The following is a 23,905-nucleotide window of genomic DNA, read 5'->3' as shown; positions in this document are numbered from 1 at the left end:
CAGGGGGTTGGAGTCGATGGCCTTGTAGGCCCCTTCCAACCCTACTATTCTATGATTCTATGATTTGGGAGCATTAATTTTCAAAAACAATTGGGTGCTTGGAGTAAAAGTAGAAGTTACTAATTTACACTCGGATCCCCAATAATCCTAACTCTGGAGGAAATGGCATGGAAATCAGTGTAAGTAGCATGTGGATTGGGTTAGCTTACCATGCCTCTCTCTGAAGTCTGTATTCTGTGCTTAACAGCCATACTGAGCCGATTCAAATCTGCACATATAGCATGTGATATTGTCCTTTACTGGACTGTGCAACTTTAGACTGCAGAGAGGGTTTGGCATCTTTGAGTTTCTCCTTGTTAAAAACAACAACAGCCTCCCTTCCCCTGAAAAGCTTTAATGCTAACTGCCTTGCCAATATCCTACCTTTCCATATGCTCTGTTTTAACATGGGGAGGTGACCTCCCTCACCTCCAGTCCTGAAGTGGTCTAGCCCAGGAAGGACTGGACCACATGCTATTTCTGCAAGATGACATCAACCTTCAGGCCATAAGAGATCAAGCGATGCTAGCCCATACAGGTTTCCCTCTTTAGTCTCTGTGAAGGCAGAGAAGCTGCCCAACACATGCATTTGCTCCCAGAAACAACATCATATTTAAACACCTTAGCTTTTAATGCACTCTCGGGGTTTTTATGTGCCAAAACTCAGGCTCGGACCCTGATTTTCAAAGTCAGCTCTTATCCCTGGAACATGTAAAGAGACGATAAAGAAAAAGGCAGCTTTTGTGCATGTGCAGAGTGATTCTTGTCACCATGGAAAAGTTACAGTCCTTCTCCAACATCTGTTAATAGGAAATAGGGCTTCCAGCACTTCATATTTATAGATTGTTGTTGTTGTTCAGTCGTTAAGTCATGTCCAACTCTTCGTGACCCCATGGACCATAGCACGCCAGGCCTTTAAAAAAACTTTAAAAAAGAATTTCACCAGTCTCATTATTGCAGCTGGTACACATGCCACATTTCCCTACTCCTGAAGCAATGACATTCTCCATGCCTACATTTTGTACCAAGACATATGCCAAGTTACAACAATCTGTATTTCCTGGAGGTCACACTAGTCTGAAACTGCCAGTTCCTAAGCATTCTGCGCTCCCCAATCCCCTGTTTTTTATTTTATTTTGCCAGTTGCTGAACAGCTCTGACCACATCAGCTCACAGATTGAATAATGGAGGCATCCTATGGCTGACGTCGGTCTGGACATCACATTGTGTATCAGTCAGGGGTAGCTAGGCTTTCAGTCTTTCTTCCTGCATCATCTGTTGATTATGCAGTTTGCTCCTCAACCTAACTAACGTAATTTTTACTGTTAAAAATTCTTCAACCCCTTACCCTTGGACCTTGCTGTTTACAAACACCCGCACCCCATTTATCCTGCAAACACAGGATAGCCCTTTGTTCATCTCATGAAGTGGACTCTAGTCCACACAAAACCTTATGCCGTCGCAAATGTGTCGGTCTTTTAAGGGGCCGCGGCCTCTGTGTTGTTTTTGCTGCCACGCACCCGCACCGACCCCTGCACATCTCCCCCTCCAATTCTGTGGTCAGGGATTTTGAATCTCCTGGTGATTGACAGTCAGCCGTAAAGAATTCTTAACGCGCCCTAAAACCATTTGTTATCTTTCAGCCGCATGGATGGGCAGCTGCACTTCCCCAGTTATTTTATTTCTGCACAGTAATTTTCTGGAGATACCTAGATATTTAAGCCTCACTGCTTCTGCAGATGGCATTATCTATTCTTGGTCTCGGACAGTCTCCCCACTTCCCTTGAGTAAGCCATTCTGTGTGGAGTTGGAGAGCAATTTTAATCCATTTCAGCACAAACCTGGTGCTTTGCCACATATCTGGTTCTCTGTTCTTTTTCTGGAATGGCATAAACTACAATCTGTACTGACACCCTTGTGCCACAAAATCCCCCACACACACACCTTCTGCATGCAGTGTGTGCACGCAGGGAGGGATAGTCTGATTTCTTCAGCCTAGACACTGATTCATTCAGACATCTGTTGTGGCAGTCTCCACTTTTTCCCAGCTAGAGCCACTTGTCCTTCTAATTCTGGACATCTCTACACCAGCTGTTTCTTAAGGGATATGTCCCACTGCAAACTGCTGATGGAGACACTGTCGCATTACAGGATGTGGCCCTCATCTGTTCTGCTTCCAGTCAATATCATACTCCCCTTATTCAAACTGATGGTGTGGCCGCACTTGGAATACTGCGTACATTTCTGGTCACCGCACCTAAAAAGATACTGTAGAGTTGGAAAAAGTGCAGAAAAGGGCAACTAAAATGATCGAAGGGCTAGAGCAATTCCCCTGTGAGAAATGGTTAGAGCACCTGGGACTGTTTAGCTAAGATAAAAGGTGAGGACAGGGAGACATGATAGAACTATGCATGGTGTGGAGAAAGTGGATAGAAAGACATTTTTCTCCCTATCCCATAGTACTAAATCCCAGGGTCATCCCATGAAGCTGATGGGTGGGAGATTCAGGACAGATAAAAGGGAGCACTTCTTCACACAGTGCAGTGTTAAACGATGGAATTCGCTACCACAGGATGTAGTGATGGCCACCAATTTGGATGGCTTGTAAAGGGGGTTAGATGAATTCATCGAGGATAGGATTATCAATGGCTACTAGTCCTGATGGCACTGCACTATCTCCAGTACCAGAGGCAGTATGCCTGTGTACACCAGTTGCTGGGGAACATGGTTGGGAGGGTACTGTTGCACTCATGCCCTGCTTATGGGTTTCCCGTGGGCAGCTGATTGGCCACTGTGTGAACGGAATGCTGGACTAGATGGACCCTTGGTCTGATCCAGCAGGGCTCTTCTGATGTTCTTATGGCTTTAAAAGGGGAGTTGGCAAATTCTTGGAAGATCACTCTATCAATGGCTACTAGTCCTGATGGCTGTATGCAACCTCCAGTATCAGAGGCAGTATACGTATACCAGTTGCAAGTGAACACAGGCAGGAGGGCGCTGTTGAGCTCATGCCCTGCTTGTGGATTTTCCATCGGGGCATCTGGTTGTATACTGTGGTAACAGAATTCTGGCCTAGATAGGCCTTGGTCTGATTCAGCATGGCTCTTCTTATGTAATGCAGCTTACCAGCCATGTATTGGGCTCACCAGATGATCAATCCTCTTTCTCATCCTCATTTTTGCCATCTCAAGCACATGGTAAATGGGAGGCTTATTGAGCTGCTGGGGATCCACCATCAGTTGCTGATGGGTTTGGCTTAGTGGCTTACTAATTTTTCAGGCCTGTTTTAAAACCTGGGACTTCAGTTTGTTTGTTTTTTCATTTATTTTGCTAGATTTGCGTCCTGCCCAACTGGCAGATGACCACGGGGTGGTTTACAATCATAAAAACACACAAAAACACACACAGAAAATAATCAAAAATACAACACTAAAGCTATCAAAATAATACAATATTAAACATTAAGAAGATTAAAAATGATTAAAAACAATAAGCAGCCAACATTAATAATCTCAGCAGCAGATTAAAGATTAAATGCCTGTTGGAAGAGGAAGCTCTCAACCTGGGGTCTAAATGTATACAATGAAGACTGCAGGGGGATCTCCCTGTGAAGGGCATTTCACAGACAGGGGGCCACTACAGAGAAGGCTGTTCTCTGGTAGTTGCCTGTTGCACCATTGTGGGCAGCAGAACTAAGAGAAGAACTTCCAAAAATGATCTTAGCAACTGGGCATGGGTGTGGGGGGGGGGGATGTTTTGAATGCAGTAGGTCCCAGTTTCTGGCCTTGGCTTCTCCACCTGGAAAGATCTCAAGCAGAGAATGGGGAAAGACTTGTCTCTGCTTGAGACCCTGGGGAGCTGCTGCCAGCCAGAGCAGTAGATAGTACTGGGCAAGTTAGACACATACTCTGACTTAGTATAAGGCAATATCCTGTTATGTGATGTTGCACGTTCTCCCTTTGCAAAGAGCTTTCCCAAGAGAAAGGGAAAGGGTTGTGCTGCATATTGCACTGCAGACTGCTTCCTTTAAGATGGCCGCTGGTGCTTTAAGGAGATGATCCCCAGTGCAATCTGCAACACGGTCTGTCAAAAGAGGAAGAGGAATTGTGCTGTGCATTGTGCTGTGGGCTGATTTTGTTTGTGCCAGTAGTAGTATTATTGTTTGCATTGGGTGGCTAGGCTTTCAGCAGGAACTTAAATAGCTGCGCTGGCTCCGGGTATGTTTCTGACCACAATTCAAAGTATTGGTGTTGACCTTTACTGCCCTTCAAAGGCTGAGTCCAGGTTGGGTCCTGAGTACTTGAAGGACTGCCTACTTGCACATAAGCTTGACACTACGCTAAGGTCATTGCTGGAGGCTCTTCCCCGGTGATGACATCGGAGAGAGCCTTCTCAGTGGTGGCACCTTGTCTGTGGAGTTCTTTTTTCCAAAGATGCTCAACTGGCACCTACAGTGTCATTTTTTAAGCACCATGCAAAAATCTTGTTCTTTTCTCAGGCTTTATAAAATGCAAAGAAGTTTTAGCTCTGCATTTGATCTGTTCTTTCACTGTTTTTCTGCTGTTTTATTTTTCTCTTGTTGTAATTTTGTATTTTGTGATGTTCTTTTAACTTGAAATTGATAAGTCACCCTGATACACTTGAATGAAGTATAAACAACCAACCAACCAACCAAATCTCCCACACACAACCAAAATTGGCAACTTTCATACTGAAAATCAAACCACCGAAAAATTTGATGCAGCACTTAAAAAAAAAAAAAAATAGAGCTAAAAATGAGCTTCTCACAAAATAGCTACCAAACGTACCATGATGTCCCTTAGGTCTAGCAAGACTTTTCTCATCCCAGCCATCCTCTTTCATGTTAACCAGGGTTTTAAAAATGTTTTTAAAAATGTCAGCACTTGGGACATTAACCTCAGGGGTCTTTTCAATAGACCTGTATGACAGCCCAGTATTACCGAATAGGTATTTTAGGCCGCAATCCTACATGCACTTATTTAGGAGTAAGTCCCTTTGAATTCAGTAGGGCTTACGCCTGAGAATAGGATTGCATCATACGTTAATTGGGAACACAGGAAGCTGCTTTATACTGAGTCAGACTATTGGTCCATCTAGCCCAGTATTCTTGGCAATGACTGGCAGCAGATCTCCAGGGTTCCTGGCAGGAGTTTTTGTTGCCCTACCTGGAGATGCCGGGGCTCGAACCTGGAACCTTCTGCATGCAAAGCAGGTGCTCTACCCCTGAGCTACAGCCCCCCCCCCCAGTTTGTTTACAATACAATCCTATCCGTGTCTACTCAGAAATAAATCTCATTGAGTTCAATGGATCTTACTGCTAGGTAAGTGTGTTTAGAGTCGCAGCATGAAGCACAGTGGTGGCAGAAAGTGTGGGGCATGAGATGGATAATTAGGGTTTATAGGAAGAGTAGAGGTCTGGGCCAGGTGTCAGATTCTCCATATAAATCCACACAGAGAGAAACGCAGAAACCTACAATCCTTGGAATATGCTCCACAGTGTCTGTGTAGATGAACTGGATGCATCTCAATGCAGCGAAAAGCCCTGTAGGCATGGCAGTAATTAATATTTGTACCGAAAACATTTTGCAATTGGAATTAAAATTACTTTCCACACCAGAATCTCACAAATGCAGAGTGTTCCTTGGGAGATTTAACTGCTGGGGGGGGGGATGAAACTTGTGGGTGTTGGTAACTATCTGATGATGGGTACATAGGAACTTCTGTTTTTTTCGTGAGAATGGGGGACACCATGAGGCTTTCAGTGATGATGAGGAATGGCTGTCATACCATCTGGGGTTTGAGGTTCAGCTATGGCAGGGGGATTTCAATCCATTTTGAGACTCCCTAATTCAAGAAAACCATGGTGTTTTTTCTCTCCCACCAAACATATCTCCCCAAATGACACCAAGGGCACAATCGTATGCATGTTTAGACAGAAACAAGTCCTACAACTCCCAGCATCCCCCAACCTGGATCCCAGCTGTTGTAGGACTTGTTTCTGTCTAAACATGCATACGGTTGGGCCCCAAGTTGAAAAGTGAGTGTGCGTGTGAGACAGACAGACAGACAACAGCTAGGGCCCATCGCACAGGTACTTCCCAAGGGGGTCCCCACACCAGGTGGCTATGAGCCACCATTTTCAATTTCTCACAGTGCCCTGAAGTAACACTATGTTGGGTGCTCTGGAGCATTGTGTGAATTTTTTAAAAGGCAGTTATTAACAACAACCAGGGGGTTGGACTCAATGGTCTTATAGGCCCCTTCTAACCCTACTATTCTAGGATTCTATGAACCTGCCACTGCTGCCTGGTAAACCCATAGCTAGGTTATGTGTATCTACTGACATAGAGAGAGGACAGTCCTGTATTTGAAGGCATCCTCTCTTTCAGGGGTGGGAACTTGTGGCCATCCAGACGTTCTTGGGGCTCTGATTCCCACCCTCCCCAGCCAGCATGGCCAATGGACACGGACCATGAGAGCTGTAGTCCAACAACATCTGGAGGGCCACATTTTCCCTATTCTGCTCTATTTGAAGGGTTGGCCAGTGTAAGTTCAGTTTCAAGATGAAGAACCATAAGAAGGGAGAGCAGCATCCTTGATGTTGCAGCGTCCTTGATATTGCAGCGTCCTTGATGTTGCCCATCCACAGCACCTAAGGTGCTAGACTGAGCAAGCACACAGGTCACCTGGCCACAGTCTTCTCCGTTATGGTGAGATGTACTGTATTTCCATTTAAATTATAGCCATTCTTTCCAAATCTGTATATGTACATACCAATTAGCAATTTATTTATTTATTATTACACTTCGCCAAAAAAGAGGAAATGAATGGCTAAAAAGAAAAGAGGACAGAAAGGGCAAACATTTGCATAAAATTGCATATGCATTTCCTCTTTTTTGGCAATGTGTAAATGGACACCGTAATAGGAGTGAACCATTTGTATACGTAGGAGAGGGCAACTTTGCCAAAGTCCACCCTGTGAGAGAAGGTTACAACAGCTGGGATTGTTTAGCTTGAAAAAAAAAGGAGGGTAAGGGGAGACATGATAGAGGTCTACAAAATTATGCACGGTGTGGAGAATGTGGATAGGGAGACATTTTTCTCCCTCTATCAAAATACTAGAACCTGGGGTCATCCTATGAAGCTGATTGGTGGGAGATTCAGGACAGATAAAAGGGAGGATTTCTTCACACAGCGCATAGTCAAACTATGAAATTCGCTACCACAGGATGTAGTGATGGCCACCAATTTGGATGGTTTTAAAAGGGGGTTGGACAAATTCCTGAGAGAAAAGGCTATGAATGGCTACTAGTCTTGATGGCTATGTGCTACCTCCAGTACCAGAGGCAGCGAGCCTAGGTATACCACTTGCTGGGGGAACATGGGTGAGAGGGTGCTGTTGTGCTCAGGCCCTGTTTGTGGGTTCCTGGTCAACAGCTGGTAGGCCATGGTGTGATCACAATGCTGGACTAGATGGACCCTTGGTCTGATCCAGCAGGGCTCTTCTTAAGTTCTTAAACCTGGAGCCCAACTGACATAGCAGCATTCATTCATTCCTACTCCAGAGAATATAAGAATGTAAAAAAAGCCCTGCTGGATCAGACCAAAGGTCTATCCAGCCCAGTATTCTGTATTATAGTACGGAATACAGAACAGTGTACTTTTCTGTACTATAGTACACACAGGACAAGCAGATGGTCATGCGAAGCCCACAAGCAGGACCTGAATACAACAGCACCCTCCCACCCATGTTCCCCAACAACTGGTGTACATAGACCTACTGTCCCTGATAGTGGAGGTAGCATATAGCTATCATGATTAGTAGCCACAGAGAGAGAGAGAGAGAGAGAGAGAGAGTTAACATTTGTATCTCGCCTTTCTTGCAAAGAACCCAAGGTGGCTTACATGATCCTCCTCTCCATTTTATCCTCACAACAGCCCTGTGAGGTAGGTTAGGCTGAGAGTCAGTGACTGGCCCAAAGTCACATCACCCAGTGAGCTTCATGGCAAGTGTAGACTTGACCCCGGGTCTCCCAAATCCCAGTCCAACACCCTTACCGCCATACCACACTGGCTCTCAGGTATGACTTTGGAGGATGGCAATACAACGACTGGTGGTTGGGGGCAAGGGGGCTAGGCCAGGGGAAGGGGGCCATCTGGGGAACCCATAGGATTTAGCCCCCAGGAGGGCCGGATTTGGCTGCTGAGCCTGAGGTTCTCCATCCCTGGTGTATATATTAGCCATACTGCTATAAACCATGAGCTTGGCTCACATTAAGCCCTTATGGAGCATGTACAGTTGTCGTTAACATAGGCAGAATCCACATTTCACGAAAGTCATTAACACCTTATGAAAGGGTGCCAGGGCAAGTGAGGAAGAAGACAGATAATGGCAACTCATGTTCCTGCTAGGGATGTACGAAAGGCACTTACCTTTCACGGATTATGTTGATGGTGGGGGGGAGGCGCTCCGTTCCTCCCCCCCCCCCCGGAATCCTGGCCAGCCAGCTGTGCTCCACAGGGATTCTGCAGAGCTGCCGGCCGGCTCCGCCAGCAGCCGGACATCCAGCCGCTGGCTAGCAGGGACGCAAATGGCGGCCGTAGCTGCCGCCGTTTGCGTCCCTGCAGTCAGCCGTGATAGGCTATGTAAATGTTTACGTAGCCTATCACGTTTTTTTTTTTAACTGGAAATGGCGGCGGCTGCCGCCACCACCAGGAAGACCCGCCCCCGGTAAGTCTCGTCCCGGGGGGGGGCGGGGGGGCAGACCCTTCCGCCACCGATTTCGGGGGGCCGAATGCGCTGGCATTCGGCCTCCCCAAGATCTGTGGCAGAATTCTCTGACATCCCTAGTTCCTGCATAATGAAGCCAGTGGGAGCACTGCCAGGTCACCCATAAAATGGCCACTCCAAGCTCTTCTATTGGGCAGAGCCTCGAATCTCCCTGGAAATCATGTCAGTGCTCTTGTGATTTCCAAACATGCATTGCAACGGTGGGCTTCTTAAGGAGCTTCATGCTGCAGAATCCAAACATGCATCTGACAGAGTGGCTGAAGTGTGTTATTATGGGATGTCTGATCTGTGCTACGTCTTCCCCTGTCATTCCAATAAATGGGTGTACTGTCTAATCTTTGCAGCATGGCAGAGGTGATGAACACACGCGAACCCGTTATGGAGGAATTTACCTTGAGCCAGCCTGAGGAAGAAGGAGGCACTACCAGCCAGGTAAATGCCGGCCACTTGTATACAATGCTACAGCCAACTAACGCCGTCTCTTTAGTATGTGTCAGGACTATTTAGCATTGTTGAGCAAGCAAGAGTGGCTCACCACAGGTATGAGGTATATATAAACTGGATTTGGTTGTTTATTTTAATCTGAATTGCAAGTATTAGGAAACTTTTTTAAAAATTTGTTCATTCCTGTGAAGCCTGAGGCTAAATTCTTTTTGATTTGGATGAAAGCTAACAGTGTTTCATGCAACATGGCCCTGGCAGAGCTGTCATGCGCACAGACATTTGGTTTTGAGCATCAGTCAAGTGGTAGATTTAAAACAGCCTTCCCCAGCCTGGTGCCCATGCTGGCTGGGAATGATGGGAGTTGTATTCCAACACATCTGGAGGGCACCTTGTTGGAGAAGGCTGCTTGGAAGCATACATTTAGGATCTTGGGACTGAGCAGACACCATTTGGGATGTGCAGGCCATTACGGCTGCAGGTATTTTGGACTGCCATGACAAAATGGTGATTTGCTGCAATCATAGCATCAGTCAATCATGCTAGGTTGCCTTTTAAATATGTATTTTACAGTGTCCGTTCCTGACAGTTTTGAATTGACTGATAGGTATTTATGTGGAAAAGCATTTCTCTTGAGGGCTATTAATTCTCTGAGTGCAAGCATATTTTCTACAGGTAGCTTTCCCCCTCTCCTTCTTGATTTGTATGTTTGAGGCCCATAACTCATTCACACACACACACACACACACACACCCCATACCAGTCTCCAGTAAAGGATCTCAGGTAGCAAGCCTGGGAAGGACCTCTACTGTGGACCCTGAAGAATTGCTTTCTGTCCTGGTTGACACCCATTTATGAGTACAGGTACTACTTTCCTATACAACAGAGCAACCTTCCCCAACCTGGTAACCTCCAGATGTTTTTGACTTCATCTCCCATCAGCCACAGCCAGCATGGACAGTGGCCATGAATACTGGGAGTTTTAGTTCAAAACATCTGAACGGCACCTGGTTGGGGAAGTCTGCTGTAGGGGATCATCACACAAAAGAAATAGGCGTGAACGATGTTGTCAGAGCAGATCAAAAACCCACAGCCATCCAAGGTGATTTTTTTAAAAAAAAATTCTCCCTCAAATGGACATTTCTTGGCCAAACTGTGCATTACACTTATTGCATCTTGGTTTTTTGTTAGATTAATTACTCACACAGTATATGTGTGTGTGTGTGTGTGATAATCTGGATGTAGCATGCAGCACTAGGAGGCTTCTGTCTCATTCCCCTGCCATGTTCCTCATCATCCTCGTCGGTTTATTTGTATGATGCTTTTCCATGGTAAAACCGTGCTCAAAGCGGCTTACAACAATATCAAAACAAATTAAACAATAGAATGTAACATTTCTTGATAATTAGCAGTTAGAAATCATGTTGTTGTTGCTCAGTCGTTCAGTCGTGTCCGACTCTTCGTGACCCCATGGACCATAGCATGCCAGGCCTTCCTGTCCTCCGCTCTCTCCCGGAGTGTGCTCAAGTCCATATTCATTAATAATCATACACTTAAAAACATCTCACATTAATAAATATACAGGAGGACTAAACAATCCCATAATAATTATACTAAGGAGAAATAAAGAAATCCAAACAGCAAAAGATAACTGCCAGGGCAGCAACCTGTGTAGCTGGAGCCTGTCGGGGCCTCTCCCTCCCAGGTCAGGTGGAATGAGCCAGAGAAGCAGGGACTGGGTCTTGCAGGACTCACAGTCAGATGGTTCCAACTGAAAATGCCCCAGCCCCCGTGCCCTAATGCTGCTTGGGGTTTAGGGAAAACAGTTGCCTTTGGCACCAATGGATTTTTTCCCCTAATGCTCAAAGCCACCTGGAGGAATGTGATTTTCCATCAGAACGTGGCTGGGGTGGTAAGTTTCCACTCGCCATGCGCTTTATCCAGAGTAAGATTGGTGCTTCCTATGACTGTAATTAAACTAACAAAATGTAGCTACATTCCCCAACCCGGTGCCTTCCAGATGTTTTGAAACACAGCTCTTGGCATTCCTGACTATTGACCATACTGGCTGGGGCTCATGGTAGTTGTAGTCCAAAACATCTGGAGGGGCACCCGGTTGAGGAAAATTGTGCTGTGCCGTAAGTATACCATAGAGTTTGGCCTTCAGACTGAGCCAATAACCACAGGGGTTCAGAGTGCCAGGCTATGAGTAATGTCCAGACGTAAGTATTCAGCAGGCGCTGGCACTAATTCAGTCAACCTTTGCATCCTGGTTGAAACATCTCAACTATCCACCAACTGGAGATGGAGGGAGCAGTCCTATACTCCAGACTTGGAGGCAACTGCCTATCCAGTACAAGGTGGGAGCAGCGCGGAGGGGATCTTCTCCTCCGCACTCTGGCCTCCCTGCATTCGCGGCTAGATGGCCAATTTTGGCTGTCTAGCTGCGGGACAGCGGGGGGGGGGGAAGCTGGACGACACATAGGAAGTGTCGTGCTGGCACTTTCACACTCCCCACCCCAGGAACGCCCCCTTTTGCTCTTACGAGCCCGGAGCCCAGGGGCAGCAGGGGAGGTGATTCTCTGGGAACCGACCTTGGAGCATGGGCTCCGAGATCGGTTCCCGGAAACCGACCAATCCTATAGCCGTCTAGCTGCTGTCCAGCGGCCATAGGATTGCGCCCTTAACTTCTTTGCAATTGTGTCCACTTCTAAGATGTATATGACTCTTTTCCTTCCAGCACTCTCATTCAGTGGCCCTTGGTTGTGAAGGGCTGAAAACAGTAACTCCCTTTATCATTCTGAGTATTATACTTCAAAAAACCTAGGTCTGTTCTTACTGTGTAGCTCTGGGGTTGAGAATTGCTGTCGTTGCCACTTAACAGGTGGTCAGACAGACTACACATACTTATTTACACTGGGCTGGGGCCAAAAATGTGCTCAGTGCTTTTCAGACACACTGAATGAGGCAGAGCGGTGTGCATGCGCTCTCCAGATTAACATGCTCTGACAAGTAAGAGTGACACAGCAAGAAACGGAATAAAGGAAAAACCCTGAGGCTGAGAAAGATTGAAGGCAAAAGGAGAAGGGGACGGCAGAGGATGGGATGGCTAGATAGCATCACCGATGCAGTGAATATGAACTTGAGCACGTTCCGGGAGAGAGCGGAGGACAGGAAGGCCTGGTGTGCCATGGCTCATGGGGTCACGAAGAGTCGGACACGACTTAACAACAACTGTGGTGGAGGCTCAGCCTCTGGACACCAATTTTCTGGTGCCTTTTCGAACATAGGATAAATTGCATGCCAAGTTAAATACATAGTATTTTCACTACTTTCATGGAAACACGTGGGGCCCCAATCCAGATTGGGACTACCACGTGTGAGTATGGGGGGTTAAACTTTCTCACCCAGCCATTTTTAAATTTAAATTTCCCCTTCCCCTGCGTGCACAGGCTTAAGAAAGGGAGGAAACTCAATTGATGTGAATGAAGTGTGTGTGTGTGTCCCCCCCCCCCCCCGCACACACACAAAAGAATAAGGTGTGAATGATGTTGTCAGAGCAGATGAAAAATCCATGGCCATCCAAGGTGATTTTATAAAATGGTCTTTTCTCAGGGCCAAATTCACATTAAAGTTATGTCTTGGTTTTTTAGTAGATCAGTTACAGTCACACAGTGTGTGTTTATCTGAATGATTCTTACTTTGAAGGCAGTGTGCAGCAAGGGGATGGTTCGCTCCCCAGCTGTGTGGGGGCTTAAGAAAAAAAACCCTCCATTGGTGCCCACGTGAAGGTTTTTTTTACTTAAGCCCCCTTGTGCTGGAGGGTCGAATTAAAATAAAAAGATGGCTGGATGGGAAGGTTTGACCCCCCCACACACACTACCTGTGCACAGGGATCCTGATTTGCACTGGGGCCCTATGCACCTACACAAAAGCAAAATAAAAAGTGATGATCCCTTACATGCTACACATTTAACGCAGCGTGATGTTTAATTCTGCATCACACCATTGGTCCAGTCCACACTGGAGCAGTCTGTGTTGGTCTGTAGCCTACATGCAAGGCTGGTGCAGGACATTTTGATGCCTGACATGGAGCAGCAAATGGGACCGCCCCTGCAAGTTAAGAAATGCAGAACCAGCAGGTTATTTTACAACCTGGGCACAAAATCCCACAAGCACCTGTTCCCCCTCCTTGGCAGTATAAATACAACAATAGCAAATTAAAGTTGTAATCCTATGCATCTTTAGACAGAGAAGAGTCCTGCAACTCCCAGCTGGCTGGGGCGTGCTGGGATTTGTAGGACTTTTTCTGTCTAAACATGCCTAGGATTGCACCTTAAATAACTAAGAATTTCCTGCCCTTTCAAGACACCCAAAAGCAGTTGCCTAGGGCAGCTGCCTCACTCTGCCTAATGGTAGGGCCTAAGCCCCGTCTTCATGGACTAGCAGCAGCTCTCCTGAGTTCCAGACGAGCATCTTTCCTAGCCCTAGGTGGAGATGCCATAATTGGATCTTCTGCATGCAAAGCATGGGCTCTGCTACTGAGCTATAGCCGTTCCTTTTGTCAAGCCTGACTTCATCTCTGCCTCCCCTTGCCTGACCCAGACGTCACTGGCACCAAGTCTAACCACCTAAAGCTGACTTTCACATTCTCCCAGTGTTCATTGTATAGGTATCGTTTTAATTTATTTGCAAATTCTATAAACCGCCCTTTACCCACAAGGGATCCCAGGGTGGTATACATAAAATGATAGAAAATCAAATAGAATATACTAACAACGACAAAATTTCGAGATAAAATGTATGAAAGCTATTCAGTCAGCAAGCAAACAAAATTTTTTTAAAGCTTAAAATGTAAACATTTTGACCTGGCATTAAAAAAGCAAAGATAGCACCAATCATATCTTCATCGCAAGGTCGTTCCAAAGTCAGGGTGCCACCACAAAGAAGGCCCTGCCTCTTGTAAATGCATAATGTATTTCTCCCACTGACAGTATTCAGAGAAAGGACTGCTCTGAAGACCTTAGGTAGATGCATTCTGCATCGTTAGGGCATAGTGAAGACACAAAACTCCCCCCCGCCCCATCAGTTTGGATGAAGGAAGATTCCAAATATTTCTCTCTTCTACCGGGCTGAGGGTTTCTAATTAGGGAGGGCATTCTTTGTTGTAGCCAATTAGAGATTTTCTTTTAGACTCTCTGCCTCCCTTTCTCTCTCCTCCCCCTCTTTGAGCTGTACTTGAAATAGCCCCCTCTACTCATGACATTCCTCCATCGCTAGTCTTGACAGGTGGGGAAAAGACTAGAAGGAAAGCCCCCAAGCTGGTCAGTATCCTACTTTAATGAAGCTTACTAAGCTGTGATACTTTACAAGAAGGATAACTGTGAGTAGGGTTCTCAGCATCAGATATTGTATCTACCCATTTGGCCTTTTTGCCCCAGCTTTGGGATGAGGTATTTGCTTGACTAAACCCGATTCTGAGCCAGGGGGATATCATTTTTTTTCCTCTGTTGCCCTACCCCTGACTCACCCGCCAAAATTGCAGGCCATTAAAAACCTGTCCTTGGCCCTACCCCGTAACCCACCCCCTACCTCTGCTTCCTAATCCACCACTACCTCCACCCCCTAAATTGGTATTATTAAAATTACCCTTTGTGTGTGTAGGATTGTCTCCTCCTATAGAGCAATTCAGTCACATTCATCCCCTTGTTATTTATTTATTATTTTTCTTTACCACCCATTAGCCAAAGCTCCCTGGGCGGTCTGCAAGACAAATCTTAAAACCGTAAAATACAATAGTAGTAAATTGTAACATAAAACCATACGTTTAAAACAGAATAAAACCAAAGTAGTAACCAAGATAAAAGCCACAGCAGCAGTGCAAAGATCTAAAAATGCACTCACACAATTTTTAAAACTGAAGGGCTGAAAAGCTTATTCCCCCTCTTTCAATTTAGATTGGACATTCCTCAGGGCATGGACCTATTCTTTGGCTTCCTGTTAACCCATAAAGCACCATGCACCCTTTATGACACAACACAGTTTTTAATCTCTGGTGCACTCATGCCAAACGGGCTTCTCATCGAAGAAGTGTTTATTGTTTAAAACAGCCCTTAGTCATAGCTTTTTGTAATGGGATTGTGATGGCACAGGCTGCATCACAAGTGGGAACCCTCCGCGATTTCACATCAGGTTGTCATTGCATCAGCATGTGCTGTTGCAGTGATGCATATGAACATCAGCAGAGCTTTGCTGGATCATGCCAAGCATCCATTTCCCCCAGACATAGGGTGGCCTGGTGTCCTACTTTACAAAGAACAGTCCTCTACTTTGGAGAGCTGGCAGGGGACAGCCCTCTGTTTGAAGGTACCCCCTATCTGATAGACTGCCTGGTCCAAGTCTGTTTTGAAGTCAAAGAACCATAAGGAGGGAGAGCTCCCATCTACAGCACCTGGACAGCAGACTGAGAAGGTACCCAGGTCACCTAGTCAGCCTTCTCCACTGTTGTGAGATGTATTTTTATTTAAATTATAGCATTTCAAAATTTGCATCTATAGATCAGCAAATGTGAACATTATGTCCCCTCCTTTGGTGTTGCATATCTTCTTTTTTGGTCATGCATAAGTGACCACTCTATCTAGTATTCTGCTTCCCACAGTGTTCAGCTAGATCCCTCAGGGATGCTCAGGAAAAGGGATATGAAGGCAGTAGCCCTTTCCCATTGTTGCAGCTCCCTAGCCACTGGTACTCAGCAGCATTCTGCCTCTGAACCTGGAGGTTGCATAGAACCCTCATCCACGAATTTGTATATGGAGCATGAAGCACGGAAGTGGAAGGGAACACATGGACCTGTCTGAGACCTAAACTGCCTGGTATAGGAAAATACCATTATCCCACCCTGGTAACGTGTAATGGAAAAGGTCACACACAGTGATGTCATTGCATTACGGCAGCTTTCTCCAACCTGGTGCCTTCCAGATGTTTTGTACTACAACTCTCAGGATTCCTGACCATTGGCCGTGCTGGCTGGGGCTGATGGGAGTTGGAAATCCACAACATCTGGAAGGTGCCAGATTTATAGAGTGTCCAGGTGTCCTTTTTTTAATAAAAAAAGAGGGCAGTCCTCTTTTTGAAGGGCTGCCAGAGGACCACCCTCTATTTGAAAGCATCCTCTGTTTGAAGGGCTGTCTTGTGCAATTTCAGTTTAAAGGTAAAGAACCATAAGAATTCTTGCCCATCAACAATTACCATGTTCTCTCTCTCTCTCTCTCTCTTTCTGATAGCCCCTTTTTTCTCTCTCTCTCTCTGACACCCCTTTTCTTTTTTTCTGACAACCTCTTTTCTCTCTTTCTCTAACAATCCCCTTTCTCTCAGACAGCCCTTTTTTCTCTTTCAGACACTCCCTTCTTTCTCTTACTGATAACCCCTTCTCTCTCTCTCTCTCTCTCTCTCTCTCTCTCTCACACACACACACACACACACACTCACACACACCTTTTCTCTTTTTCAACCCCCCTCTCTCTCTGACAACTCCCTTTCTCTCTCTCTGACATCCCCTTTTCTCTTTCTCTGACATCCCCTTTTCTCTCTTTCAGACAGCCCTTTTCTCTCTTTCGGACACTCCCTTCTTTCTCTCACTGTTAACCCCCTTTCTCTCTGACAGCCCCTTCTCTCTCTCTCTCTCTCTCTCTCTCCCTGACAACTCCTTTTCTCTTTCTCTGACATCCCCCTTTCTCTCTTTCAGACAGCCCTTTTCTCTCTTTTGTGTACTTTCTCTCACTGACAACCCCTCCCTCTCTCCATCAACTGTCCCTTTTCCTCCATGCCCATCGGGGGCTGCTGGGAGAGGGACAGACCAGTCTTTCTAGAGGTTTGAACTCCCCCACTTGGGAGGTATGTGCTGAAATTTGGTCAAGGGTCTAGAACCACAGGTTGCCTACCCTTGTGGTATTTTTGAGTTCATCTTGGACAGAATTGGTTGCTCTAACTGTCAGTGGCTCTCCAGGCCTCAGGCTTTCCCTACCTGGGTCTTGGCCATTCCCAGTCCTGGTTTTTGAGATCCTCTAATAGGAGATGCCCGAAACTGAACCTGGGACCATATGCATGCAAAGCATCTAGCCTACCAGTCAGCTACGGGCCTTCCAGTGAACTCTCACTTTCTCACAAAAGTGTTGTTTTACTTGAGAAAGAATCACGCACTGGCCAAATGTATTAAACTATTGAAAAGGAAAGAACTTACGGCTCAGTTATTTCTGTCAAAAGTGATCTGGTGAATGTTGTACTGAAAGCTTTCCAGTTTTAGGCTCCAGTAGCCATGCTCTCTCCAAATATCTTTGTCAATTGAGTATAATAGTTGACACTGTGCCTTGAGTTGAGGCTGTCACCCATTTTCACAGAGGGTTATTAAATATTGGATTTTTGCATTGCACAATATTATTCAGTGGGATGATGGGGCATAGATAACAGCATGTCATGGCAATTTACCATTGGCCCAAAGAAAGCATGAATAAATTGTAGCGCAGCAATGCCAGGAGACTTCAACAAAGGGTTGAAGATGAAGGTCTTGATTTAGCAGCACAAATGTGGTCTTTTGTTTCCAGAGATCAACTATGAATGTTAAACCATTTTACTCTTTCAGTTGCCTCCATAGCAACCATCTCTGGTCGGCAACTACTGTGCCAGCAGGCCGTGTTGAGCAGGCAGTTGGAATAGTGGTAGTTACCCTATTCTTTTGAGGGTAGTTTCAAATGCAAGAAAGGTTTATTAATTAATTAATTAAAATCTAATTTTTAAACGTTCTGACCTGTTTCACACATACCTTTTCCTCCTCGGGTGAAAGTAAGTGTCATCTAAATTAAGAAAACAATCTTCTGATTTAACTCAATCCCCTTCAGGTTACTGGATAACTTAGTCAACAGTTGTACAGCTGAAAGAAAACGTTCCATTCAAGTTTACTGATCTGATCTGAAGCTGCGTTTTCCACAATCAGAATACTGATTTTTTAAAAGTAGTTTGGTAGTTCATTTTTGTTTGAAATTTGGAAAATCGGCTTCTTAAATGTTTCTAGCATTGATTGGTTTTGTCTTCCGATCATTTTGGTGCATGGGGCAGAAAATGCAAGTGGTACCCCCCTTTCCACTAATCAGTTTGGGGCCCAATACACGAGAAGTTCTCCCACAGAAGCCTCATCGAAATGGAGCTGTGTAGGAGCAGTGCTGTCTTTTCTGCGCAGTTCACATTCATTCCAGTGGGGCTTTGGCCTGAGAATTTCCCGGTTGATTGGTGCTAGATCTGTCTGCCTCCCTCCCTCTGCTGCCCTTAATGGTGCCCAAATTCTGACACCTGAGGAAGCCCCCTTGCCTCGCCTCAAGGTGTATCAGCCTCCGACCAAGCTGGGAGAAAACTGTTACCACAAATGGTTAGAGGGAGAGAGGCAGGTGAAGAAGGCCTCAGGGCCCACTCTGCTGGGACTCCCTCACAGGGGCATCCATCTACCGGTAACTGCCCTATGGGAAGGATTCCCGGAGAGAGAGGGAGGTTGCTCCTGTCCCAGCTGGGTTCTGATGATTTTTTTGAAATTGTGTTTATTGTGATTCTGTTATCTTTATGTCACATGTAAGCCACCTTGGTAGGATTTGTGTTTTGAAAGGAGACATGATGATGATGATGATGATAAATGATCCCACAATAACACAGAATTTTGGAGAAGTTGAGGATGTGACACTATTCTCTACACAGCATGAAGCTGAACGGCAAGTTGGCTCTCCACAGGGCTAGAGCAGCCACATAGTGTTGTTTTTTCTAGGTAGGCCCTGATTCACAAATTTGAAACCACTCAGAGGAGCCTTTAAAAGGAAATCTTTTTTGGGGGGTGTAACCATGACGTTTCTCCCATGTAAGTTCAGAAAAAAAGTAGGTCTTGGCTTTTAGAGTACACATCCCATGACCCTTTGGGGAAGCCATTACATAAGAACAGAAGGAGAGCCCCTGTTGGATCAGATCTGGGGCCATCGAGCTCAGCATCCACTTTCCAACAATGATCAGCCCAGATGCTTCCAGGAAGCCCAAAAACAGGACTAAAAGGCCATAGATAGCCTGGAGTCTGGGAATGTGTGGCCCTCCAGATGTTTTTGGACTGCAGTTCCCATCATCCCTCACCATTGGCTATGCTAAGGTTGATGGGAGTTGCAATCCAGCAACATCTAGAAGGCCACACAGTCCCCAGCCTTGCCATAGCAATTTCCCCACTGTTTGTTTAATTATTTGTTTGTTAGATTTATATCCTGCCTTTCTTCCAAGGAGTCCAAGGCAACAGACATAATCCTCCTCTCCGTTTTATCCTCACAGCAGTTCTGTGAGGTAGGTTAGGCTGAGAGTCAGTGACTGGACCAAAGTCACCTGGTGAGCTTCATGGCCAAGTGGAGACTAGAACCCAGATCTCTGGAGTCTAACACTATAACCACTACCCAACATTGGCTCTCAATACTGTTGTCCCCAGTCACTGATACTCAGTAGGCTTATAGAATTGTACATTCATCATATAGATCTGCCCACTGACTCTAAAAGTGTCCTTTTACTTGTTTAACTAATATTGCTGGTTAACCAAAGATCTGGTATAAACAAATGTTACTAGTCATTGTTGTGAGATTTTGTGACTCTTGTATCTTTTTATGTCCTTAATTCTGTTTTTTAAAAATATTTATTTGCAATACTGGATGTTTGTTTGTGTTTACAGGCTGTCCTTTTTTTAATTGCAGTCACTTTGAATAATCTGGTTACTCCGAAATTGTGAAAATAATAAAAATATTTAAATATAATTTTAGGCTTTTCCAGATGCACATGAAAAATATCCTAAGTTGTCGAAAAGGTTGCCATCCATCGTGGTAGAGCCATCTGAGACAGGGGATGTTGAAAGCGGAGAGCTTCGCTGGCCACCAGATGATCTGAAATCGATGGAGGATAAGAAGGCTCTAGCTGCTCAGAGGGTCTGTGCTCAACAGCAGCAAAGGGATCTTGAAAGTATGAATATTTTTAACTAACCGCTATAGTGTGTGTGGGTGGGAGGGGGTCTTTTTCAAAATAGTGCGAGGATATGCCTATACCAGCTCACTGTTGTGTGACCTGTCCATGCAAAGAATATTACAAATTGGTGCTTTCTCAACCCCTCACTGAGGCTGCCTTCAGATGTCACAGTAAACCATGGTGATGGGAATGAGCCTTCGGATGTCACCGTAAACCATGGTGATGGGGATGAGCCTTCAGATGACACAGTAAACCATGGTGATAGGAATGAGCTTAGCCTGCCTCTGGGCATACACACTTCCCCCTCTCCCTCCGACATGGACATAAGAAAATCAGATGATGACTTGTGTCATCCAAAATCTAAACAGCAGTTAATCTTAACTATGGTTTGTTGAAACAAGGCAGCTTCATAAACCATGGTGGCCTATTTTAAACAAAGCATAGTTAAGATTAGCCAAAGTTTGTAATATTTGGACAAAATGACGACCCACAGTGATTAAAAAACAAGCGAAAGCTTCTGATCTCCTTGCGGCTATCCTGGAAGAGGGGAGGAGAGGGGGAAGCATGTGAGCCTGGGGTAAAGCTAGGCCCATGTCCATCATGGTAAACCATGGTTTATTTTGACATCCAAACATAGCCTGATTGTCCCTAATTAGTACTCTATTTTCTGCTTTCTTCATGCCTATGAAAGTTGGCACCTAATTAAAAAGGTGCTCCTCTTCCCCACAGTCAGAGCTGCTTCACAATTTATGCAGCAGCCTAGGTGCAGTGGTGTTCCACCAGTATTTCTCATCCCTCTTGTGTTCTGCACATGAAGCACACGCACATTTGGGAAAGCACAGCTAGTGTGCATCACCAGGCTACAATTGACCATGCCCCCCTGGCTTATGTCTGCAGTGGGTCTGGATCTGCCCATTCCCTCTTCAAGTTTCAGTTTGCCATGCCAAATGGTGCTTGAAGGCAGGCCTGCTATGTAAAGGTTGGAGCAGCTCTTAGGGCTGAACTACATGTTTAGCGGCAGGGACGGGTCTGGGAATCACAGCACCGCAAACCTCTGCTCAGGTTTGGAGAGCACCGTTTGCAGGAGAGAAGTGTTTGTGTGTATGTGTGTGCGTGTGCGCACATGCGTGCGTGAGTTATTTATTGATTCATCCCCCCGTACACCACTTCTCAGCTGTGACACTCTTTCCCAATTGCTTTTCCCCACTTGATGCAGCAAACATTCAGGGGAAATCCCAGATGGTGGGAAAGCGCCTGTGGGAAAGGAACTCTAGGAGAAAAAGCAGCAGGCAGAGTTTGCAGACCCATGTTTGTGGCTTGGCCCTTCTGGCAGCACCATACCTTATGTATGTATTTATTACATTCCTATATCGCCCAATTGCCAACGCTCTCTCCTATACAAGCCTTCTCCCATACAGGCCTGGCCGGGTCGTAAGATCTTCAGGGGAGGCCCGTCTCTTAGTAGCACTGCCTTCAGAGGCATGTTTGATGGCAATGCAAGAAGACAGGGCCTTCTTGCTGGCTGCCCCCAGGCTATGGCACTCCCTGTCAAGGCTAGATTGTCAAGGGCTAGATTGGCTCACTCTCTGCTGTCCTTCCATCAGCAGACAAAGACATTTTCGTTCAAGCACGTCTTTGTCATGGAAGCTGGCCTGTTGCCGAAGTAGGTTCTGTTGGGTTGGGTGCAGTTTCTGTTTCTTTTATTCTTGTATTTTTAAATTATGTATTTAATCAGTTTGTTTTTAGCGAAGTTAATTTTGATTGTGGTTATATTATTGTTTATGCACCTTGAGCGCCATTTGTTTGATGGAAAGGCAGGGTATAAATTAAATAAACAATAAATAAAACTATGAATAAAACAAATAAAAATAAACAATTAAAAGATTAAATATGTACCATATTTACATAGCAGGCTGGCCCTGCTATGTGGCAAGATGAAGCAACCTGGACTCGCCATGAAAGGACGAGGGGAGAGGTCGGGTAGGCAACTAGGCATCCTCTGGGTATTTAGACTACTCCCTTTCCATAATTGCTGATAATTGGCCTTGCTGGCTTGGGCTGATGGGAGTTGTAATCCATAACATCTGGAGGGCACCAGGTTGCCTACCTGGGATAGACGAAGGCCAGATTTGATGTCTGAATGGTGCAGCAAGACCTTGGTGGACTTAGCCAGAAGGAAGGGCATTTGGCCTCTGCTTCAGGCAAGGAGGTGTCTTGGGCCAGCATGGATATGAAAGTAAATGCTCAGAGACTTTGTTCTTGCCAGGTGCTCCACCACATCAAGATACAGGAGAGAGTACGGAATCCACCAAAACCAGAACTGAGGACGACGACTAAGAAACTTTGTTGGATGGGCCAGAGATTCAAGCTTTGGTGTGCGCAAAATTGGAAAGCCAGCACATTCCGAAGACATGTCAAAGCGACCCATTTTAAAAACGTGAAAGGTTTTCCCTTTATTTGCATTATCAAGTTAGTACGTGACAAGGAACTCACGGGCTTGAGAACTGTTCCTTTCAAACGTTTACCTTTTCAGGCTGGGATTCATACCATTTAAATTTCCTTGGGGGAAAAAATGGAGCACATTAGGAAATACATTCCAGTTACTATTTTGAAAGCCACAAAGGAAAATAAATAAAGACACACACACACACAGAGATGAAACAACAACATACTCAATTAGTTGCAATTAGCACTTTTAAATGAAATTGCCTTATTAAAGGTAAGGCTGCCGTCAGTTATTGGTGGAAATACAAAGGGTTAGCTTTGCTATAGAACACCTTAAATCTATTCAACCTCTCTTGTTTTAGCCATTTAAAAACTAGCACTGTGATATTATGGATAATAGATGTAATATAATGTCACCATCTGACTTTGTACCTTTTTTTGTATAGAGACACAAGTTTAACTTTTGAATCCAGGCTATATGGAAATTTAGGACTGCCTTTTAGTGGTGTAGAACAGGGACCTATATTTATCCCTTGGCCCTCTCTCTTCTTTTTTGTGCAAATTCAAATGAAACCAGCCTTTTATTAATACTCAGTGTGTATTTTAAATGGGTCAAAAAGCTCTTTATTGATGTACATTTCTTGGATGGAAATAGCTATTCATAAGTGTTTGTGAACTGAGTCAGTTTTGTGTAACGTTGATTAGCTGAGCATTGCTTACATTTGTGTACACGGTCTGTGTTTTAAATTCCACCCTGGTATAACTGGGTGCTGTCTTGAAAAAAGAAAAAAAGGATTCTGCTCTTTACATCAAGGCTGAATTTGCTCTGAGGTGTTAATAGGAAATATTGTTGCTATTTTTATGACATTTAATATATATATATATATATATATATATATATATATACACACACACACATATATACCCTGCTGAATTTTTTTACATATAGTTTGGGCTTTGAAGACTGGGTAGAAACTGTCTGGAACAGATATGGGGTGCATCTTTTTCTTAATTAATATTGCCCCTCACACCACAATGTCTTATTTTGACTATTTAGCCTACCCAGGGTTTTTATGCAGGGGTGTACATATTTGGGGTACTAGCAGATGTAGTAAATACAACCACAAAATGCTTGACAGCCTTATC

The 23,905-nt window shown here is 45.1% G+C and overlaps 1 protein-coding gene across 6 annotated transcripts in view; it reads left to right on the top strand.

Annotated features, from left to right (window-relative positions):
- LBHD2 (LBH domain containing 2) overlaps positions 1 to 23,570 on the top strand; it is a 71,441-nt gene extending 47,871 nt beyond the window's left edge. For 5 of the 6 annotated variants that reach the window (XM_084838072.1, XM_084838082.1, XM_084838092.1 and 2 more), the window contains 3 exons: positions 9,196 to 9,283; positions 20,116 to 20,311; positions 22,581 to 23,564. In XM_084838072.1, the coding sequence (XP_084694198.1) occupies positions 9,197 to 9,283; positions 20,116 to 20,311; positions 22,581 to 22,651 (354 nt within the window). In that variant the 5' untranslated portion in view covers position 9,196 and the 3' untranslated portion in view covers positions 22,652 to 23,564. Of the gene's footprint in view, positions 1 to 9,195; positions 9,284 to 20,115; positions 20,312 to 22,580 lie in introns of all 6 variants that reach the window. The other variant, XM_084838123.1, reaches the window with a different exon arrangement.
- The last annotated feature ends 335 nt before the right edge of the window (positions 23,571 to 23,905 follow it).

This window comes from Heloderma suspectum, chromosome 1 (assembly GCF_057233095.1).
Source record: "Heloderma suspectum isolate Gila_16-S chromosome 1, 16-S_ref, whole genome shotgun sequence".
Classification (NCBI taxonomy): Eukaryota; Metazoa; Chordata; class Lepidosauria; order Squamata; family Helodermatidae; genus Heloderma; species Heloderma suspectum.
This window is presented reverse-complemented; position numbering and strand designations above follow the sequence as displayed.